This window comes from Galeopterus variegatus, unplaced genomic scaffold (genome assembly GCF_000696425.1).
Source record: "Galeopterus variegatus unplaced genomic scaffold, G_variegatus-3.0.2 Scaffold5838, whole genome shotgun sequence".
NCBI lineage: Eukaryota > Metazoa > Chordata > Mammalia > Dermoptera > Cynocephalidae > Galeopterus > Galeopterus variegatus.
This window is the reverse complement of record NW_007731949.1, coordinates 42,586-61,095: the sequence shown is the minus strand read 5'-3', so window position 1 is coordinate 61,095 and position 18,510 is coordinate 42,586. Positions and strand designations below refer to the sequence as shown.

The 18,510-nt window shown below is 37.4% G+C and overlaps 1 protein-coding gene across 1 annotated transcript in view; it reads left to right on the top strand.

Annotated features, from left to right (window-relative positions):
• Nucleotides 1-18,510, top strand: part of ARHGEF28 (Rho guanine nucleotide exchange factor (GEF) 28) — a gene marked incomplete at its 5' end in the record, with an annotated part of 106,704 nt that overhangs the window by 69,470 nt on the left and 18,724 nt on the right. Inside the window, 2 exons of the mRNA XM_008590079.1 lie at nt 3,355-3,430; nt 14,725-14,811. Of these exons, the coding sequence (XP_008588301.1) occupies nt 3,355-3,430; nt 14,725-14,811 (163 nt within the window). The remainder of the gene's footprint in view (nt 1-3,354; nt 3,431-14,724; nt 14,812-18,510) is intronic.

The window sequence follows — 18,510 nt, the reverse complement described above, 5'->3', positions numbered from 1 at the left end:
ACTAATCTCTTTGAACATATCTGAGTGTTTTCTTAGGATAAATTAGTAGAATTCTTTTAAGGTTTTTAGTAGACATTGCCAAAATAACCAAATCAACCCTCTCCATCTCCTCAATTTGAAAATGGATCAAAGTGTCTGATTATTTTAATTTTCACTTCTTTGATTACTGGTGAGACTAAACTTTTTCACCCCCACTGGTTTATTTTCCATTCATACTTCATATCTTATACTTGTTGAATGTTAAAATAAAATTAAATCTTTTTTCACCAGAAAATGTAAAGTCATGCTATATTTGATGTTTTCTTATTTATACTTCGACTGTATCTTATGTTCTCTTAATCATCTGCCTATTCTAGTTTCAGTACCACATCTTAATTTTTAAACCTTTGAATTGCTTTTAATATGTCAGTTGTCCTCAAACTGGATTACCTTTGAGTATATGTAGTGCTAGTCTCCTCTTATTATTTTTCTATGTTTATTTATATATTCTTTCACAAGAGCTTTTGAATCAATCTGTCAAGTTTATTACCTCCTACTAAGACCATTAAATTAAAATTTCATTATGTTTATGAATTAAATTGGAAAGAATTGGCACATGCCATAATCAGTCTTCTTGTCTACGAACGTGGTTTGGACATCTCTTATTTCATGTTCTGCTGTAAAGCTTTGTAATTTTCTTGATATAGGTACTTTGTATATATATATATATGTAATATATATATATATATTTTTTCATTTTTACTAAGTTTATTTCTATGTCTCTCTGTTGCTATTATGAGTAGCATATTTTTTCATTATCTTTCCTCAGTGGTTGTTGCTGATATAAATAAAGGCGTTGATTTTTATGCTTTTATTTTGTAACTGACCAACTCATTGAACTTTACTTTTTGTTTTAATAGTTTTTCCATTGATTCTTTGGAGTATTCCAGGTAGAAAACAAAAATTTGAAAATAATGGTATTATGGCTATTCTTTAACAGTTATATTGATTTCATTTTCTTGGCTTATTGCTTTGGCTAGAACTTCTAAAAATGTGTTAAATAGTAGTGGTGATAGTAAGCTTCTTGTCTTGTTCAAGATTTAGCGGGAATGCCTTTAGCGTCTTACATTTTGTATGCTGGTCTGGGGTAGATGTTCTTAGAGATCAATTTATCATGCAAAACAAGTATTCTTTCTTTTAAATGTCAGCTGAGAAGGGATATAGTTTGAGTATAGTCCATTAACTCTTGGGGGATGAAAACACTAAGCATCCTGGCTTGTGTTGCCCTGATGAAAATACAAAGTCATGTCTCTTCTTTTCAACTTGATTGCAGCCCTGTGTGGATTCAAGGTTCAGAAAAGCCTGGTTACCAAAATGACCTAATGTGTGTTGCCCTGATGAAAATACAAAGTCATGTCTCTTCTTTTCAACCTGATTGCAGCCCTGTGTGGATTCAAGGTTCAGAAAAGCCTGGTTACCAAAATGACCTAATGTTTGCAACACATTAGGTTGAAGCAGCATGGGAAATATCAAAGTGGATTCTCTTAACATATCCAGTGCTTTTGAGCTGGTCTAAGCATATGGGCTTTGAAAGATTTCTGTTAATGGCACAGACATCTCTTTTGAAGCTGAATCTCTTATGTTTGATTGAAGTTTCTTACATAGTATTTTTGAATCAGATGAAAATGAAATTTGATTCCTATATTAGTAGAATAGAGTTAGAGATGAGGTACAGACAAGGTGAAAAGGAAAGGATGCAGAGATATTCTAGCAAAGTAAAGTTAAGAGGGAGTGAATTGGGAATTTGTCTTAACTTGAAAAGAAAGTGCTGTTCTCTGTCCTAAAAATATAAGTAAACTTTAAGTGTGGACATGAATATCTAATCTTCAAATTCCACCTCTATGCTAGGGAAGAGAATGGTCTTATCTCAAGTGTTAAGTAGACATGAAGAATATAGTTCATGGTAGTGCTTAATTATTCTAATTGTAATCTTTACATGAGGGTTATCATTGCTTATGGTAGTTTGACATATAAAATATTAGATTTTTGTTTGTTTTTACTGTACTGATTCCCTGGTTGATCAGAGTCCTGAGTGGTTTATTCTTATGTGATAATTATTTTATACTTAAAGATCACAGTAATTAGTAACTATTCTCAATGATAATCATTGTTCTCTTTATAATAACTCCTGAAAACCGTTAATCAAATATTCAGGTTAGTCTAAAGATTTTTAAATTAATTTTGAAACTTAAAAATAGGAATTTTATTTCAAAAGGCCCCAGATGTGTTTTTGAGGCATATCCCAAGACAAGTAGGAATTTAGTTCCTTAACTTTCAAAAATACAGGAAACTGCTGATCTAACAAAGAACTAATGGTCAAATCCCCATCTTCCCAACATTTGTTACGTGGACAGTTTTAAAAATTCTTAGGAAGGAAAAATGTGAATTTATCCCTGGGAGAGTAATGATTTCTCATACTGAGTCAAAACATAGACACATACCCAGTATGTATTCATTTTCAATTTGTCCCTTCTGTACTTCTTTGCACTTTAAATGGGAACTTTTAAAATTAAAAGCTTCCAAGGGCATTCACAGAGATTTTTGGGGTTTTGTGGAATCCTTCCAAATCTTGGCAATTATTTCCTGTGTTGCTGCCAAACTTTTCATAGGCAGATACCGTAACTCAAAATGTTTTCTTAATCTGGTTGGTAATGTCCTCTGGGCTTTAGAGTATCTATTTCCCCTTAATCGTTTCAGCCTCCTGTTAGCAATCTATTAAACAAATAAATTTCAGCTTAGTTTTTTACGCATGACCCTCCTGCCATAATATGAAGATATACCAGTAACGAGACCAGCTTTAGCAACTTACATATCTCCTAAAAATGGCATTAACTGTTATTCTTTGGCATTATGTTATAAAAAGATTATTTACCATAAGTCTCCAAATAGTTGACTTTTATTATTATGTCTTCATGAAAGCAGTGCAGCTCAAGTAATTTCTGGTTTGGGATTCAAATAAAGGATACTACTGGGTTTATATAGATTCTTAAATTCTCATGAATGATTGGGGAGACCTCAGAAAGAGAATGAGCTATAGAACAGGAATACGGAGTCTTGTGAATTTAGGTACTGAGTTCTTATTCAGAAGACTTGCATAGATATTATCCACCAACCAGCAACAAACCACATTTCCAAAAGAGGGGATGAGTATTGCTTTTGTACTTTATTTCTTCTCTATATAAATTCCCTAGTCATGCCACTAGGGAATGTAGGCAAGCCTATTTGAAGTGCCAAAGTCTATCTTTGGAGGTAACTTAGAGATAAAGGCAAAATTATTAAAAGAAAATGATGTGGTCATGCATTTTGTGTTCAGAGGCAGTTTCAACCAAAAACGCTGGGTCCTGTCATCAGATACCTCTCCACAAAAGCAGCAAGGATTCTTGTAAAAATGGTAATTAACACTTTAAACATCATCTGTATGGTTTCAACAAGAAGTTGTTTCTCTGAATGGTCGACTCTTCCATAGAGTGAATCAAAGTGAGCCTTAGAATGAGAATAAATTGGTGCTGATGGGCTGGAATTTGTGGTATAAACTTTTCTTTGGGGAGGTCTGGGGACTGACTTTGCTTATAAATATCTAGACACGCAAGAGCATGGTGGTAGGGCTTAGGGAATGTGGCCAACATGTAAGAACCAGATAGGGTTTTCAGGTCTGTGGGTTAAATGATAATGTTCCCTTATAAATATCTAGACACGCAAGAGCATGGTGGTAGGGCTTAGGGAATGCGGCCAACATGTAAGAACCAGATAGGGTTTTCAGGTCTGTGGGTTAAATGATAATGTTCCCTTAAACATGAAGCAACTTGATATTTATTCCCCACTGTAGACTCCACTACATCCTGATGGGCATATCGGTTGACTCTCAGGAATAAAAGATATGGACAGGGTTTGTGGTAGGACTTTATTGTCTATCAGGGCAATTTTGTGGAATGTTAGTGAAATCTTCCGTACTGCCATTAAACACCCAAAATGAAACTGTTAACATCATTTGTCATTATAAAAAAAAAAAAAGGTGTTGTCTCTGCATAAGTACCTCGTAATAATACAACTTGCTAATCCCATGAAAGTATTTGCCAAATATAAATGAAAGGCAGCTCGAGTTACCAACTCCACGTGAATCCAAATGATTTAAATCTCTTGTCTATTAAAAATTGTTTTCTGTGGGATATGAGGTAGGAAATGAGAATTACTTGAAACCTCTCTACTGAAAAACAGATGGTATGCAATAGAATAAACAAATGGCTGGCCACATGGATGTGAAATAAATCACTGACAGCAAAATGTTTCAGAAACATAAAACAAGCCATAGTATAGAGATCTTCAGAACTGGACACAGATTTTTTTCCGTGCTTAATATATATTCTTAGGTTGTCAGATAAGAGGATAATTTTTCTGCAACAAAAAGTTTTGAAGGTGAGATATTTGGCCTCTCCCAATTCAAGGATAATAATTCTGACACTGCCTGCAAGGTGATTTATTATGAGTCCAAAAGATGTTGACTCTCAGTAGTGGCTAATTCTTTACATTTCTTAGTTACTGATGTAATGTTCTTATTTCTTGTCAGCATAGAGGAGAGAATGAAATAGTTCTTAAAAGTGTCATTCAGATTGTTCTTTAAATAAAAAAGAAAAAAATTCTGTAGAATGGTTAGGTTAAAAAAAATATATGATCAAGCAAAATTTAGAAAATGTAACCCCTCTAATGTATTATCTTGCAACTTCAATACTGTAAGATTATTTACAGAATGTTTTTTCTAGGCACATGTTGTTTTGCTCTGTTGATTCATTAATTTGCTACTTACAGTGCTTTATATGTTTTTATCAGTGTGGTTTTGTGTACTGGCTTCGGTGTAATTCAAAAACTCAGCTTGAGTTAAACCACACTCAGCTTTTGTTTAAAAGAAGTATTTCTCTTTCTTTTTGTGTATCTCCCATCTTTTTCTATACACTTGTGCTTCAATGTAGAAAGCCTTTAAACGTTTGGCAGAATGCTTGTAGTGGATAGAAAATGTACGAAGGAAATAAACAGTGATGATATACAAAGCCAGACTGTCCACATGTGAGGAATTAGATAGAGCCAAGGGAAACGCTGAGATAATGTACTTGTGCTTAAGAAATTGTACGTCCAGTGTAGGCCAAGGACGTTAAGGACATTGACAGGAGAGAGGAAAATCAACCTTGGCCTAAATCTCTCGGCAACATCCTGGTGTATATAAGAAGGGATTAGATCAGAAAGGCTGTGTGCACTGTTAACTACTGGAGTTTTGCAACTGGTCGAAAAAACCCTATTTATTCTGTGGACTTAAGCATGATAAGCAATTTCTGGACAAGTGGAAGTCAGAGAATAGGAGGTGATAGGGAAGTGGAATGAAAATGGGGTTTATATTCTTAAGAGGGTGGTCAGGGCCAGATAAAATTGTGCAAACCACTCCAGAGCTTTCACAGCACTTATGATTGCAAGTAGCACAGAATCAGCTGCTGATGGCAGTCTTAGCTAGGCTCTGGGGGTACTCTTTTTCCACACATGCTCTGGGGGGCAGTGACTGAGGGGGGCCAGGCTGGAGGAAGCAGGGTGTTCTGGGCTGGTATTTTTGTTAACTGTGCATTTAACCATGACTTAATTAAGGCGTAGACCACCTTAGTTTTACTGACCTTTAGGCCCTAAAATCAGCTGTTTCAAGTAACACCTTAAAAAAAGGGTTGCTCTTTTGCCTGGTTCAGTGTGTATATGACCAGCTAAGGTCAGCAGAAATGCTAATTTCTGGAACACTAAAGCTGGTGGAAAAAAATACACATAAATAAAAAAAAGCTGGACTGTGTTTAGATGTCACCTAGATTGGAATTTTCATTGGTTCATTTAGTCCAACCTCACCAGATATTTTAATGTGCTATTTGTGCTCTGATTGTGATTTGTTTTTGAATTGCTCCACCACCACCACTGCCACCAGTAATTATATGACACATTAAATTTCAGGCACTGTGTCAAGGTTTTACATTTAGAGACTCATTTAATACAACAACCCACTGAGAAGGTTCTGTTACTATCTCCGTTTGAGAGGGGAAACTGCGATACAGAGAGGTGAAGTGACTTGTCCAAGGTCACACAGCTAGTGAATGGCAGAGCCAGGAATGGAACCTGGGAAGACTGGCTCTGGAGTCCGTGCTCTCGATCATTATACCATAAATTCCTAATTTCCAAAAAGCAGCTTTGAGTTGTACTTTTTAAAGATGTTGGCGTAATGTAGAAATAATCCTTCTGTAATGCTCAGCAGGATGTTCATAATGAAGGGCCAGATTTTTTGTTTGTTTGCTTTTCTTCCTCTCCCTCCCTTTTTAATATTACCATTTGGAAAATATTTCTAGATGTTTTGGATTGCTGTGGCCTAATCTTGCATTGGGCTTGAGCATCTTCAAATATCTTAAGTACCCTTTAGCTTCACTTTTTTCCCATAGGTCACGTTTTCTTAAGGATATTTTGTTTCTCTAGTGTTGCCTAATAATAAATCCATATTATTTGTAAATATTTTTTAAAATAGTAGTTTAAAGATCTTTACTCTCCAATTTTGGAAGTTATTTCTTGAACAAAATTCTTGGATGTTTGAACATTAAATCCAAATTGATATTTGATTTTATTTACAATGGAAGAGATGGTTGTTTAAGAACTTTATCTGCGCTCCGCTGAGGGACACCAGCCAAGACTACAGAAAATTTGAATTTCTTTAAACAATGAAGTCTCTGTGGTACAATTGCTATGTAATTAGCACTATGAAACACTCAACTGTATTGCTCTTAAAGGCAAAAAAAAAAAAAAAAAGTAAAACCATCTTATTCCTATGACATTTTTCCTCCTAGCTTAAAAATTCTAAAACTCCATGTTGAATGCATCTATTAGTTTATGTTATTTGCCTTTTTCATTAATTAACAGAGAAAACATTTTATGGTATAAAAATCTGAAACCATCTTAGTCTCCCTTTTCAGTTATATATTTATCTCTACCTCAGTATTTGCATGTTACCTAAAAGATTCTCTTCATTGCAGTTAAAGCATTATGATTTTGACATGCATATGATAAAATTTAAATCAAGAATGAAATTTTATGTGTTGGGCCAGCCCCGTGGCTCACTCGGGAGAGTGCGGCACTGGGAGCACTGAGGCTGCGGGTTCGGATCCTATATAGGGATGGCCAGTGTGCTCACTGGCTGAGCATGGTGTGGACCACACCATGCCGAGGGTTGTGATCCCATTACCAGTAAAAAAAAAAAAATGAAATTTTATGTGTTAATCATGTTGATATTGAAAAAACAGTAACGTTGCTAAGTTTGAGTTCCAAAAGAATGTTTTCTTTTACCACCTATTAGCATTTGGTGCCCAGCAAAATGTTTTCAAAATTCAAAGCATTGTATTCAGAGTATCTCATCTTGGTAATTAAAAAAAAAAAAAAAATACTGACAGCTGTGTTAAATTTTTAATGACAAGGTTTTTTTTTGTTTTGTTTTGTTTTGTTTTTACATAAGACAAGAAAATAAATTTCCAAATGAAAAGCTATGCTGTAGTTAGTATTTAAGTAACAGATTTTAAGGAGTGAGAGTATGGTAGTTTCTGTTTTAAAAATATTTCATAATTCAGAAATTGGCACCTTACTTGTGTAATCTGTGTGTGGAAAGCAGCTTTGCCAAAGACCTTCAGGCAATTTCCCATAAAACTGAAACTGGCATTAGATACCATAAACTTCAGTGACAAAGGTGTTTTTGAAGAGGTGGGATGTATTAGTTTGCTAGGGCTGCCTTATGAAGTACCATTATGGGGTCTTAAACAACCGAAACTTATTTCCTCATAGTCTGGAGGCTAAAAGTCCAAGACCAAGGTGTTAGCAGGGTTCGTTTCTTCTGCAGGCTCTCTCCTTGGCTTGTAGATGACCTTCCTCTTCTGTTGTCTTCTCATGATCCCCTGTGCCTGTGTCCTAATCTTTTTATAAAGACACCAGTCGTATTGGATTAGGGCCTCACTAATGACCTCATTTAATTTAATTATCTCTCTAAAGACTCTATCCCCAAATACATTCTGAGGTACCAGGGTTTAGTACTTCAACATGTGAAGTTTGGGGGACACAATTCAGCCCCTAACAAGAGAATAAAATGATTATTTTTCTCCCTGCAATAGTTTTAGGTGTCATGAAACCCTTAATTTTTTAAAAAAATGTACCTGAGTTGAAATATAATTTAACTACATTGTTAATTGTTTTTTTTTTTTTTTGACTTTGTTAGGGAAGTGAATTGAACTTTGAAAAAAAAAATTGCATAACAGTAAAATTATGATAAGTATCTATATATAATCTAAGTATCTATACGTATATATAATTGTGATAAATATATCTATATCTATGTATCTAAATATATATATCTATATCTATATTTACATATATAGGTATCTGTTATCAGGCCTGTGCCAACACATAGAAATTAGTCTGTAGTTTTATTTCCTATTTCTATGGCCTAAATAGGAAATTTAGGCTTCATTTATAAGCCTAGGCCTTGATTAAAGGGCTTTGAGGATTTTGAGCTCTCTCCGTGACTGGGAGGGATATTAAATACCTGTATTTTGGATCACTTAAATGAAACCAGAGCCGAAGGGTTGAGAACGATTATTATAGTGTAAAATTATTAACTAGATGTATCTATGGGAGTTTGAAGAAGTCAAAATTGGGAAATCATTGGGCAACCCTTCTTTTTTAAAAAAAATTTTTTTCCTTGTTTATTTCTTTCCTCTATTTCTTTGTATATTTTTCTGTCTTCTAGAATCTTAACTATCACTTTAGGTGACGTTTTAAAGGATACCATAATATTGCTTGCTCTCTCTGGGTAATCTACATCATGGCCAAAGTATAAGGAGTTGGACTCAAAGGTTTAATTTTAATCTTTCTCATCAACAAATGTAGATGACTGACTTTAGCCTTTTGCAGATTTTGTACCAGGAAAAGGAAACATGACATTTACTTGTAGAGCATGGTGAGCCGTGAGTGCTTCCTGCCAACTTCCTGATTGCATATTTCTCTGGGGGCAGGTTGGTTGTGTGAGCCAACTGGGCCAGGGCCATCCTGCCTGAGCACACATAGCCCCGCACACAGCAGGAGAGCAAAAGCAGCAGGTGGGTGGATTCGGAGGCAGCCAGCCAGCTATGTGCTGCCTGTTCCTCCCCTCCCTGGGTTCCATTCTGGTTTGGACAAGCTGCTAAAGTGAGATTCCACTACGTATGAATGGTTCCAGAGGTTAGGCCTGGCTTTGGGTCATCCTGAGCTTAAAAAATGAAAAAAATATACACAAATAAATACATATATACACATATGTATCTACACACATATATGAACACACACACACACACACACACACACACGTGGTCTGTGGGCCACATGTTTGACCTTTCAAGTATGGTCTAGCTTTATTCCCAAAGTGATGTAAGGGTTGGGTTTGGAAGGGAAGCTGTTTGTAACCACTTATGTACCCAACACACCTGAAGGATAGGGCATGCTCCAGTTGGTCATAGTGACTCGGGGGGCAATGAGCCAGTACCAGCAAAGGAAACATCATCTTCCCCATGTGTCAGAATCTGGGCACTGTTTCCTCCCTCACCCCATCCCCATCCAACCATGGAGATTCCGTTTTTAGAGCTTGCTTAAAACATGGTGTGTTCAGCTGAGTAACTGACTGGTTTCATTTTAGCCTAAGAAGAACATCACCATCTGTCTGGTTCAGGGGGTGGCAAACTTTTTTTTAAAGGGCCATATAGTAAATATTTTAGTTTTTGTAAGCCATGTAAGGTCTTTGTTACAACTAGTCAACTTCACCGCTATAGCTTGAAAGCACTGGTAGACAAAAGGGTAAAGCATGTGCTTGGCTATGTTCCAGTAAGACCTTATTTTATAAAAACAGGTGGCTGTAGTTTGCCTACCCCAGATATTAGTTTCCAGATTTTTTTTCCTCTGCTTAAGTTGATGGGTTATGAAGATTACACTTTTCCTGGTTTGGAATGCTCATCCAAATAAATTCATCTGTGGGTGAATTGATATTATAATATATGGCATTTCATGCCATTCAAAAGCACATTTGAATCCAGGACCTCATTTGCTCTTTACAGCAGTCTTGTGAGATGATGGTTACTGTCTCTGTTTTTCAAATGAGACAACTTTTTCTTTGATGACTGTGAAACATTCAGAAAGATATAGTTGACTGTACTGGATGGAGTTTAAGACCAGTGATTTAAAACTTGGAAAGAACTTTCTCCACAACTTCAACCCCCAAATCCCAATGGGGATTTGGTGACGGTGTTGGGAGGGCCACCCTCTAACTGTGAAGCTAATGAGAAGTAAGATACATGGGTGGGATTTGTTGCTAGAACTATGATAACCGTAGCTGCTATGCATTAGGGTTTCCTGCAACATGCAAGAAAAGTACATATTCCTCTGTTCCAAGATTCTGATTTGAATCAGGTCTTGGCTAGAGCCTGTACTCTTGTGGATCTGACATTCTCCTTTTGGTGATTCTGAAGCAGCCAGCCTGGCACATGTTCCTGCTCTGTGAGTCTGAGTGCTGGGCTTGATGTTAGAGGACCTTAGTTCAAACCCTGCCTCAGACTCCTACACCGTTTAATCCCTAAGTCTTAGTTTCCCCATCTGTACAAAAGGGAAAGAAGTGTTAACAGAATTACCAAAAAAAAAAAAGGAAATGCCTAGCATGTCCTGGAGATCCAATGGGCATCAGCTTCCTTCCTACATTCTGGAAATAATTCATTCTAATTATGATTCAGGAGTGGACTCCTAATAAAATGAAAGTGTCTCCTGCATGTCATTAAAAAGCCAACAGTTTAGGGCCGAGCCCGTGGCGCACTCGGGAGGGTGCGGTGCTGGGAGCGGGGCAGCGCTCCTGCCGCAGGTTCGGATCCTATATAGGGATGACTGGTGTGCTCACAGCGCTCACTGGCTGGGCACGGTGTGGCCGGTCTCAAAAAGGACAAAAAAAAAAAAAAAATCCAACAGTTTAAAATGTAACAACAGCAAAAACAATAGCTGTAAATTGGGGAATTTTTTACTTAGGATAGAAATTTATTAGAATAAAAAGGCTAACTATTTTTCTGTATTGGTCTCAGGGGAAGCATTTGTTTGTGTATCACCAGAATTGTCCAGGGGAGAAGCCCCCAAAACACACCAGTTTGCTTCCTTTTTGCTCCTCTCCATGGTGGAACAAGTTACATCAGTCACCCACATTTTCAGAACTAAATATAAGCACCCAAATGTAAGATATTCTGACAAGACTGAACATTTTGATTTGGAATAGAGAGCTGCATAGCTACAGACCATCCAACCCCTGTTGGTTGCATTATGTAAATATACTTCCAGGAAAACTTCTAATCCTATTTTTGTCTCCTGAGTGAGCTCCCCTACTACAAAGAAAATGTCAAAAGCAGCCAGTAGGAGTATTCTGGTGTAAACCCTTTCTCACTTTGAATTTAAAAATTGTTTTCTGATTTATGACTTTAATCTCTTTTTGAGTGGTTATCCTGAATCACTTTGTCCTTGTTAGTCCTGGAGAAACTGATAAAAATCAGAGTTCAGAATCACCAGGAAGCACCACTTATTAGCACTTGTAATTCGAATTAATTATGTGTGTAATCATTTATGCAGTGTCTGCCTTGCTAGAGAGGAAGCTTCGTGATAGTGGAGCATTACACGTGTCTCCTTTGTTAATTGCTCTCTCTCAAGCACTAAGCATGGTGTTTGGCATACAATGAACACTTGATAAATATTTATGAAATGAATGATGGAGTCGAGGTCCACATTCTTTAGCGGAAATGAAAGCAACTGTGAGCTTGAGCCTCACAGTTGACTCTTTACTGAGGTATTGAAAGAAGTTGAGACAGGATATCAGAGCTCTGGGGAATGATAGCAGTTGATACAGGCAGGACAGATGAGTACTTGGATTGAGAGTTTCCAAACCTTTGGGAAGATGGGTGTATGTTAAATGGTGTTCTTAAGTCAACATAACTATAAGATTGTTTGCCTTTAATATCTTACTGGATTCTTAGTAATAAACTTTAAAAATTACAGACTTTTCTTCTCATTAATGTTGACATAAATTTGTTTACTGACATACAGTACTACTTATCAGTTTGATATACATACTCTTTAAACAACTCCAGAGAGCGTATCTTTATATGAGTTATTTTTCCATTTAGAACACTGAGCTTATAGGCCCCATATAGCCATATGTAGCAAATCAAAACTCAAGAAGTTAAAATGTGTTTTTCATAAAATGCTTTTAGTTTAAACTTGGAGAAATGAATCCATTGCTGTCATTTTAGGGAGATGACACATAAACGATGTAGCATTTAATTGTTATATCAATAACAATTAGTCAGCTTATCTATTCACTGGAGTATTTCTTTTTTAAACTATAAAGTAGCTTGAACACCAGTAAATTAAGCTTGGGTGACTAGCTCAACATCAATGAAACACTTTCTTAAATGCTTTTTCTTCTGCTAAATCCTATTTAACAGTCCAATGTATCTCCCCAGGCAAAACAATTAGTATTTACTTAGTAAAATATGCTCTAGAATGTGAACACATTTCTCTGGCATGGCCTTCTACTTGTCAGCCTTAAAATGTTGCCTGAAATATCACATATTTATCATAGTGAGCTTAAAATGAAGTGTGGTGGCATCTTAAGAAATATATTCCTTTGCTTTCCCCCAGACTGTGACTGAATCGCACTTGTGTTCTTAGCTGATCACTTCTCAGACACTGCTGGCTGTGGAGGAGTTGTTGTTCTGCTCAGACCTTGGGCCAGTTAACAAATAAGCTGGGCTTGAGTTTTGATCTATGCAGATGTTAATTTGCCATGATACATCACAGTTGCGTTTCCTTGGATATGAGGCCAGGGTATCCATTCTCTTTTTGGATAAGTTATTAATTCAATTTAATTTGAAATATTAAGGCTTGGTTTGAAGATTTACCTAAGGAAAAATGTAGGCTTCCAAAGGTTCTAGCTATGCAGGATAGGACTCTAAGCCTTTCGCTGAACAATTTCACAGTAAGGCTGTTCAAAATTTAATTATTTTCATGTTGACTTGTTTCCAAAGCTCTCTGGGGAAATTCATTATACTATAGCTTTTTCTTCCTACAACATAACATGCTGAATGTTTGTATTAAATATAGAATATCTGGATCATCCACCAAAAGTACAGGAGACTGTGCTGCTCTGGTGAATTGAGGCCTTTTTTTTTTTTAAAGAATGGTGCTATAAGGCTTTGGAAGAAACATTTACAAACAAAACATTGGCAGAATTTTAATTTTATTTAATGACCTGCTTCCTACCAGTGATCTTGGCACCCTGAGCAGTGATTTGCAATCAATTAATCATACAGAATGTTGTAACAGTGCAGAAAGGGCATTGCACTCTAAGAGTCTCATAAATCCACCAGAAACAAAAAACAGCAATTGCATGCTCAAAGATCTCTTCATGCAAAACCCCAAGTGAGGAGGTGGTTTTATGTTCTGTTTTCTAATGTGACCTCAGAAGCCTCAGTACTTTCTTGTGGATTCTGAGTTTTGAAGTTCCCATTTCTCAAAGACAGTTTGACCCTTTCCTGGGCTCTCAGTATAGGAGTCTATAAGTGTTAGCTTCATTCGATTTACTTACTAATTTATTTTTATTTTTTGGTGGGTGGCTGTTACAGGGATGGAACCTTGGACCTCGGTGTTGTCAACACCACACTCTAACCAACAGAGCTAACTGGCCAGCCCCTCATTCAATTTAGACCTTGATCATTTAGACAGGGGGAGTTCTGCTGGATGACTGAAAGAAGGCTATGGTTTGTGTTTTCCCCTGAATTCAGGGCAATCATGCTGAACTGCAGGAGGCCATATTTTTGGGAGCCTTTGTAGGAATGATTCAGAAAAGAAGGACATTTCTATCCTGGGAATACACTGACATTTGCTAGAGGCAGATGGCAGAAGATGGGATAGTGTGATATTAGAAGTCAAGGAGATGTCACATACTGGGCTTTGCCAAAAGCTTCTAGAACATGTGTGTTGAGAATCTTGAACTTGTGTTCTTGTCATTTCAGACGTGCCTTGCAGTTAACTGTTTAGCTATGATAGATTTTTTTCTTAATTTTAGCATGGTAAATATGGAGCTATTAAATATTCTTAAAATGATATAAGCCTGAACCCTTGGATGGATGTATATTGTATTTTCTTTATTAACTTTCATATGGTTCTATTTTTGGAATGCTCTTATACCAAGAATGTGGAAGTTTAATATATATATTCCACCCAATTAGAATTGAACACTCTTTAAAGAAACTAAAGGTTTTCAAAGCTGTTTTACTTCCAATGAATAGGTTAAATTTTTGGCTCTTGATGAATTTATTGCTACCAAAAAGTGGTACTGTTTTTGATAACGTGTTAATGTATCCACATTGGCATGATAGACCCAAGTAGAGCTCATCCTATATTTTTAGATGCTTGCTGCTTCTGTTCAGCATGAGTCCTAAAATATACTCACAAAGTTTTGCGTATGCAAACTGCTTTTCATCAGCATGTAGACTGGAGGGAAAAAACCATAATGAACGTTTTGGCCAGAATGTGATGGTCTATTAGTCAGCATGTGGTGATGAGGCCATATTTTGCATTCAGGCTCCAGTATGAGAAAGTGCAGTTGCTCACTAATGTCTCCCTCAGGACTGTGGACTGGAATCATACCCACCTTGAAAGGAGAATGTGGTCTTGCTGCGGCGGGGGTGGGGGGGGCAGTGTTTGGTCTCCTTTTTGGGCATTCCACTCGACTACCTACATAATTTGGTTTTTAAAAACATTTTTAGTTATTTTAGGTGATCAAGCAGTCTGCAGTAGAATACTGTGAAAAATCAGATACTGAATTTTTCTTTTTGAGCTCCCTCTGCTCTGAGCTGGCTATGAGTTGGTTACCTTGATGAACATAGGGCTGCTGATCAAGCAGTCTGCAGTAGAATACTGTGAAAAATCAGATACTGAATTTATCTTTTTGAGCTCCCTCTGCTCTGAGCTGGCTATGAGTTGGTTACCTTGATGAACATAGGGCAAAAAGCCAAATTCTGACCTGGGCACAAAGAAAGTACTGGGAAAAATCACATTAAAAGTATCCTATTCATGGGAGTTATCATTGCTCCTGGTAAGAATACGAAGGAATTTTTCAAATGCTGCTGCCAGTAAATTAAAATATTTCCTCTTTATATTCATCAGATAAGAGATATAGATATTATGGACATGCAGATATGACAGATATATTTGTCAGATTCAATCTCTTGCCTACTATTTAGGGTATCTAGTTCTTCCCACCTCCACTGATAGGATAAGGACACAAATTCTTCTTTTTATAAATCAAGGTGGGCTTAAAGGTAAAACATTTTCTCAGACTTATAGTATTTCTAATGATGATTATTTTCAGTTTTTTAGAGAGACCATTGGCTAACTTTGAGGATGTATGGTTCAGGAAAATTCCAGAAAATGTGTTTCACAAAAAGCCTGATTAAATGACTAGGTCTGACCCAGAAGAAAACACTAGGGTTGAAACCTGCTCAGAAATATTTTGACCAGAATGATCAAGAACTGAATCAGACCAGACATGTTCCTGTGAGGAAAGCAGGTAGTGTGACTTTTCCCTGCCATTCTAAGATGAGAAAATAAAGAATTCACCCCCTCAACCCACAACTAAGTTTCAGCAGCAATAGACTAAAAACACACTTTTCTAATGTAGTGAACCTTACGTGCATTTATTAGTACTTGACTTTCAAGTGAGGGATTTGAATGAATGAATGGGTGGATGAACCAATTAACACGTGGAAGAAGGCACTTGGTTGTCATTAAACAGTGGACAGAGCCGCCTGGCACAGTGATGAAGGCAGAGGCTTGGGAATCACGCCTGGGTTCACACTCCTACTCTGTCATTCAGTTGTGAAATTTTAAGCAGAAGTTGTTTAAATTTAATCAGTGAGTCTCAGTTTCCTCATCTGTAAAATTGGATGTTGGTGTGAGGATTACATAATGTAAAACTCTTAGAACTTTGTGAGCACCCAGTAAGCACAGTCACTGTCACCCCCTCAACCCACAACTAAGTTTCAGCAGCAATAGACTAAAAACACACTTTTCTAATGTAGTGAACCTTATGTGCATTTATTAGTACTTGACTTTCAAGTGAGGGATTTGAATGAATGAATGGGTGGATGAACCAATTAACACGTGGAAGAAGGCACTTGGTTGACATTAAACAGTGGACAGAGCCGCCTGGCACAGTGATGAAGGCAGAGGCTTGGGAATCACGCCTGGGTTCACACTCCTACTCTGTCATTCAGTTGCGAAATTTTAAGCAGAAGTGTTTTAAATTTAATCAGTGAGTCTCAGTTTCCTCATCTGTAAAATTGGATGTTGGTATGAGGATTACATAATGTAAAACTCTTAGAACTTTGTGAGCACCCAGTAAGCACAGTCACTGTTATCACTGTTACCACTATATCTTGTGGTGAGAAAGGAATAAATTATTAGGAAGTGCATTTGGTCACTTGAGCCACCTGACTGCTTCTAAAATGGTTGCTTTGGTGACCCCAAAGACTTGTTATACCTCATTTGGGTATTACCTGAGTCAGCACATCTCAAAAAATGTTCCACAATTCCACAGCTTGTTATTAGTTATTATGTGATAAAAAGTTCGTGTAATCAGATAATATTGGGAGATGCTGTTTGGGGACTGAACTTTTCCAGACTTCTATTGTGCTTATCTGCAGTGTGAATCTCCAAAAGTGGCACTTCCCAAACCTATTTAACCACAGCATCCTCCTCCCCAGCCCAGCATCTTGCAGGGCTACTCTTCCTTGACACATACTTTGGAAAAAACGCTGATGTCAGTGGATGTTGAAATAAACTCATTGCATGTGGCACACCCTTCAAATACATTTTTTCTCCCTTGGGAACAGCTGAAATCCAAATGACATATCCCAGCATGATTTACCACATGGGTTGTGTTTTGAAACCCAAATGCAACACAGTGAATTACAGATAGAGCTTTGTTTAGCCCCCAGGCCAGTATTTGGGCCTGTGGAGTAGGGCTGTTGTCCAGTCCTCTTAGGGCTTTTCTGGGTCAGCTTTCATGGGCTTATTCAAAGCCTCCCTGTGCTGGAAGCTGGTCGTCCCTGATGAAGCACAGGAGGCTATGTGCTTGGACCTCCAGGCCTGGTCTGGCTTCTCGTCTCTCAGCCCCGTCTCACGCTATTCCCTCTGTTCTCACCCTGTGGTCCAGCCACGAGATCTCTGAGTTGTGGAGAAGGCTGGGCCCCTTGCCCATCTTACCTTTCATTGTCTGGAATGTTCTCTCCGCCACCTTTTATTTCCAACCTGGTTACTTCTTACTGATCTTTCAGGACTTAGCTCCAGGGTCATTTTCTTCCAGAAGCCTATCCAGACCCTCTCAGTCCAGGTTAGGAGCCTCTCCTGTGTGACCCTACAGAGCCCAGTAGATACTTTTATTACTTCCACAATGTTTTGTCACTTTTTTCTCCCTCTAGACTCTAAAATGCTTTATGTAGTTAATTTTATTTGTTGACATAAATTTACATGAAGTGAAATTCTCAGATATTAAGTCTAATCAGTTTTGGGGAAAAAATATCAAGGCATACAACATTTCTATCACCTCAGACAGCTCCCTCATACCCCACCCCAAGAAGCAACTATTCATCTGCTTTCCATCACAGGTCCATTTTGCTTATTCTGGCATTTCTATCACCTCAGACAGCTCCCTCATACCCCTTTCCAATCAACCCCCACCCCAAGAAGCAACTATTCATCTGCTTTCCATCACAGGTCCATTTTGCTTATTCTGGAACGGAATGGAATTGGACGTTCTGTACCTTTTTGTGTCCAGTTTTTTTTCATCAGCATGTTATTTTTGAGACACAACCATGTTGTTGCATGAATCTGTAGTTGGTTCCCTTCTATTACTGAGAAATCTCCCATTCCATTGATGAACACACCACAGTTTCCATGTCCCTTCTTCTGGTGATGGATGCCTGGCTTATTTCTAGTTTTGGGGTATAATGAATAAAACTGTTATAAACATTCTCGTACAAGGCTTTTTATGAATTATGTTTTCATTTCTCTTGGATAAATACCTAGGAGTAGAATTGCTACTAGGACTAGAGTCTGTTTAAGTTTTAAGAAACTGTGAAACAGTTTTCAAAGTAATTGTACTAACTATACACTCCCTGAGTGCTGAGACAAGGTCTTGTTCAGCAGTTTCCCTAGTGTCCAGCCCAGTACAGGGCACACATGAGACATTCTGTGTTTATTGAAGACTGAATGGTTAAGAAGTCAGTTTTCATTCTGACATACCCACTACTTTTTTTTTTTTTTTTCCGTTTTGTCTTTTTTCGTGACCGGCAACGGATCGCAACC